This window comes from Penaeus vannamei, chromosome 11 (genome assembly GCF_042767895.1).
Source record: "Penaeus vannamei isolate JL-2024 chromosome 11, ASM4276789v1, whole genome shotgun sequence".
NCBI lineage: Eukaryota > Metazoa > Arthropoda > Malacostraca > Decapoda > Penaeidae > Penaeus > Penaeus vannamei.
In genome coordinates, this window is record NC_091559.1 from 30,285,851 (window position 1) to 30,290,850 (window position 5,000).

Sequence of the window (5,000 nt, forward strand, 5' to 3'; positions counted from 1 at the left end):
TAGATTCTTGGATTTTGAATGGGTCTATCAACTTTTTAGAAAAATAAAATAAAACTTCATATTAAATCTTACACACATCTGTCTTCTGACTTGTCTTTGCTAAACACACTTACTAGTCTTGCCTACAAGTGAACAGGCATGCAAGCACAATCATTTCACACCTTCTCACACATTACATACACACATGTACACCTTCTTGCCCAAACACACTTCCTTTATACTTTGCCCATACACCCCTCAGCCTTCCCTTCGCTTCCCTGCCTTCCCTCCCGTTCTGAACCTTACCCTTCAATTGCAGCCCACCCTCTAATGATCCCCTTCATCTGTGCCTTCCCCTTTTTCCCCTTCTTCCTCGGCGTTCTTCCCCTCTCCTCTTCCCCTCTCCCTGCACCTAAAGTTTTCCCCCTATCCTCCCCAACTTTTCCGTGCTCACCCCTCTCTCTCTCTCTCTCTCTCTCTTGCTCTTGTTCTCCCTCTCTCTCTCTCTCTCTCTCCCCTACTCAACCTTCCCCTTCAGTTCCCCAACTTTTCTCCTGCGTCCCCTTGCTCCCCTTCTCTCCTTTCCCCTTTCCCCCTCCAGCTCTCTCCCTCCTTTCTGCTGGGACCCTCCTGTCTCCCCTCGCACCTCCCCTCACCCTCTCCCCACCTGCTTTTATCGTCAAGTTGGGTTGCAAGATTATGAAGGTGGCAGGATATGCAAGGGCCGTTTCTCTCTCTTGGAGTGAACAAAGCTTTGAGACTTGAACATTTGATGAAAAATGTGTGAGAGAGTGAATGAGTGAGTTGGTGAATGAGTGAAAAAATGAGTAAATGAGTAAATGTGAGTCAGTGAATATGTGTGTGTGTGTGTGTGTGTGTGTGTGTGTGTGTGTGTGTGTGTGTGTGTGTGTGTGTGTGTGTGTGTGTGTGTGTGTGTGTGTGTGTGTGTTTGCGCATTTGTGTCCCAGATGTATGAATGAATGTATGAATGGATGAATGAATGAGAATGTGACTGAAATGAGCTGAATCTCCACGGGCTCCAGATCAATATATATGCATAATAAAGTAGTAGGTTAGAAAGTTGCATTTTAATGACTGTTGTGATGGTGTCTGTTGTTATCTTCACATTTAGTAGAACTCACAGGTGAACATTGCTCTACTGAACTCTTACTCTCTTGCTTATTGATAACAGAGAGGACATTCTTTGTTTCATTTATAACATAATTATGTATAGATAGATATTTCTTTACCCAAGTAAAGATAACACCAAAGTCATCTTGGAGGTGATAACTTCTTTTCTATGTCTATGCTGTTTTTTTTTTGGAAAGAATATTTATTAATGATATGAATTAACATTGTATGCCCTGTGTATGTTCCTAATTATTTACTTTTTCTTCTTCTTCTTGGAAGCTCTTTTCAGTACTTTTCTATTTTTTCATTTTATCATCATCATTATTGTAGTACTTAAGTCTTTTTTCCGTGTATTGAATTTTAAGCCTTGTAAGGGGAAGTTGTTGTAAATTAAGACCAGTTAGTTTTGATGATGAATAACCAAGCTGATAATAACTTTATTTTTGAAAACTTAATAGTACAACATTCACTGTAGAGGTGAATGGGTCTTAGGGGGGAGGATGGGAGGCAGAGGGAGGGGGGGGTTGTTGCTGCTATTGATTACCTATTCCAGTAATGCTTGCTCATAGCACCAGCCAGGTGGAAAAAGAAAGTAGAGGAGAGTGAAGTCATGTGGTTAAAGAAAAGAAGTGATGAATAGTCAGTCTATTTTTTCCTTTTTCTTTTTCTTACTTTTTCTTTTCATGATCTTGACAGGCCAACTGTTCATAAATATATTTATGTGTATGGATATTATATATACTTTATATGTCTTTGTATGTGTATATATGTACATGCATACATATGTATACTAATTTGTACTTTTATGTACACCAAGACTTTTATGGAAGATGACTGAATCCTGCTCCCTCTCACCCTGTCTTTATTAATCTTCTTTCTCTTCATTTATCCTTTTTTTTATTTTTTCCCCCTTTTATACTACATGGGTTTGATTTAAGATTTGATTATGATTCTGTTGATCAATTTGGCCAGGTGCTTGAGCATACATATAACTCATTGTATTTCTTTTCCTTTTGTTCATCTATTTCTTATCTTTTATTTTATTTTCCTTTCTTTTTTATTGTTTGTAATTATTTAGTTTGACTGCATCTAACCCAGTATGTTTAGTTTGTGCATGAGAAAGAGTTGATTTAATAGCATGTTTTGGTTTTATTATAATTGTTATTATTATTATCATTTTTATTATCATTAGTTATAATTACCCTTAAATGCAGGCATGCCTAGCTGCTTTTGCTTATTATTCACAATCTGCATAAACTTTTTATTTATTTTTCATTCCAGAAACGATTAGCCTGAAAAAAAGCTCATAATCAGGCACTATAATGCTATGCTACTGGCATGGCTTCCAATTTTGCTGTGACACTGACCGCTGGGAAAGGCAATGTGATAACACGTCGATGCTGTTGAAGCTAACGAAGGGAAGGAGGGATGAGGGAAGGAGGGAGGGGGTGAGGGATGAGGGATGGAGGGAGGGAAGCAGCAGCAGCAGCAGCAGAGCGAGGGAGGGAGGGCCGGTAGATATGAAGTGGGGTGGCCAGGCAGGAGGGGAGGCGTGGCAAGGGAAGGGTGAGGGGAGCATCAAACGAGGAGAGAGGGGCAAGCGAGGTGCTACACTAACCTAGAGACCTGTTAGGATCAGTGGTGCAAGTGTTGGTGTTGTGTGCAGGGGTGAGTGTGTGGTGCTGCTCATGGTTGTCCCGTAGAGTTGTGTGGGTGGGCCTGACACCCTCCCTCTCTTGCAGGTGTGTAGGCATAAAGGCGCAATGGACTTCACAATGAACATGATGGATAATGGTCGGGCCATCCCTACGTCTCAGGCCGCTGCCGTGGCTGCCATGGGTGGTCAGGTCGCTTACCAGGCGCACGCCGTGAGTGTGACCCCCACGGTCAGCCAGCAAACGCAGCCACAGCCACAGCCGCAACAGCCACCCCCGCCAGCACCGGCACAGCGAGGCAGCCTGCACGAGAGTGACGGTGGGGCGGGACTGGGGGGGGAGGGCAAGGTCCAGGAGTTGACCAAGGACGACTCTCAGGGGGCCTTCACCCCCCCACCCCGGGTCTCTTCCGTCACGTCACACGAAAGTCGTGTAGAGAAGGGTACCGACACCAATGACTTTGAACCACTGATCAAGGTTGAGATTAGAGGGGGGATTCCGGGGCTCAATATTGGCGGCGAGAAGGACAAAAATAACATTGTCCAGTTACACTTCAACAGTGTCAACGAGGTGTTGCATTACTTTTCGCAGCGGTCAGTGCCACAGCACATTGATGCCTTCAATCTTCTCACCAACCCAGACCTGGTGCGCAATATCAACCCCGACCTGGTGCGCAACCACTTCCTGTACGTGCCCAACCCTCAGGAGGGGGTACGGGTGGCCTCCAACGGTTACAGCTCAGGCGGCTCCAACTCGGCCCAGACCCCTCCAGCCCAGGGGGGGCCTGCCACCTCACCTGTAGTCGTCAAGCAAGGCTCCAGCAGCAGTGGGGGCTACAGCAAGCAGGGGGACCGACGGCGGGAGTCCGGCCAGTCGAGCTCCAGCACCCTTGCACCCGGCTCCCTCATACCCAGACCAGGAGTAGACCAGTCAGGAGCCTCTTTTGTTTGCTGGATTTGTGGCTTGGACCTGCAGAAATCTCTGCAGTTTGAGGAACACATGGTGGATCAACATAGTGTGGATAAGCCCTACCGGTGCGATGACTGCGGAGTCACTTTCAAGCGCAAGGCGCACTTGGACCGGCACCGGCGGATCCACTTGCCCACTCGACCCTACCAGTGTGCAGTGTGTGGCAAGGGCTTCACCCGAAACGAGCATGTGCGGCGTCACTCCTTCACCCACTCAGGAGAGAAGCCCTATCACTGCCCCACCTGCAACAAGACGTTCTCACGGCGGGAGCACCTCACCAAGCACCTGCTGAGTCACACCAAGCCTCCAGGTCCTCACAGTCCTCCTCCAGGCGGTCATCCTCACACCCCAGGTGAGTATGAGTACATGTGCTCCTCACCTGCGGAATCACCCAACCCCCCCCAGCCACAGCTGACGGCGACGACAGTCTCAGCCATCACATCTCTGGGAGGGGCAGCACAGATCCCGTCCAGCCTCCTGCATGCGGCTGTGCCCCAGCTTCTGCCGCCCTCCTCGGCCCACAGTTCCAAGCACCAGCAGCCCCACCACCGCCTGGCTGCCCACCATAGTCAAGGTATCTCCAATTCTGCTATAGTGCATCGCCCATCATCATCATCATCACCATCATCACCATGACCATCAGTAACATTATCTAAAACCATCCTCATCACCATCATCATCCAGCATTTCTCATTTCCTCATCCCTATCACACTCCCTCTCTAATGTGCTCCATAAATAAAAGTCCACTTTGAAGGGAAGGGTTGGGATAGAGTCCTTTACTGTCGTAGCTCCTGTTAACACTAATCTTAGAAGTAAAAAGCATTCACTCTAGTATTGATTGGGTATAATTTTTTGTCTCTTAGAGCTCCTAATGGCTTTAGGTTCATTCCCCTTTCACAGACTGGTCAGATCTCCAAGCCAATGTTTTGTTTATTGACTAACCTCTTACTAACATAACTCAACCCTAAAGGTCCCAAATCTCTTGGAAAACCATCGGGGATTTTGTATAAGGTATGTCCACGGCTAGAGGTCTTAGTCGCCATCAGGAAAGAGACAGAAAAAGAAAGAAAAGAGACATAGAGTAGGAGAGGCGAGGATTTTTCCACCTCCTAGTGAACCATCTCAGCTCATTACTAGATCATAAGTTACTCTTTTGAGTGCTGGCTAAGAGCTCTGGTCTTGTAGAGTTTTCATGTATGCAACACTGCCAAGAAAGGGACAAGAGGTACAAGTTTAGTTGTGTTTAATTATTATTATTGAGTGTT

General features: G+C 46.4%; 1 protein-coding gene across 8 annotated transcripts in view; it reads left to right on the top strand.

The window, feature by feature from the left end:
• Window positions 1-5,000, top strand: part of LOC113812258 (zinc finger protein 154) — a 36,134-nt gene that overhangs the window by 22,104 nt on the left and 9,030 nt on the right. For 4 of the 8 annotated variants that reach the window (XM_070127176.1, XM_070127177.1, XM_070127179.1 and 1 more), the window contains one exon: window positions 2,853-4,308. In XM_070127176.1, coding sequence (XP_069983277.1) covers window positions 2,874-4,308 — 1,435 coding nt within the window. In that variant the 5' untranslated portion in view covers window positions 2,853-2,873. The remainder of the gene's footprint in view (window positions 1-2,852; window positions 4,309-5,000) is intronic. The other 4 variants (XM_070127180.1, XM_070127181.1, XM_070127182.1 and 1 more) reach the window with 2 other exon arrangements.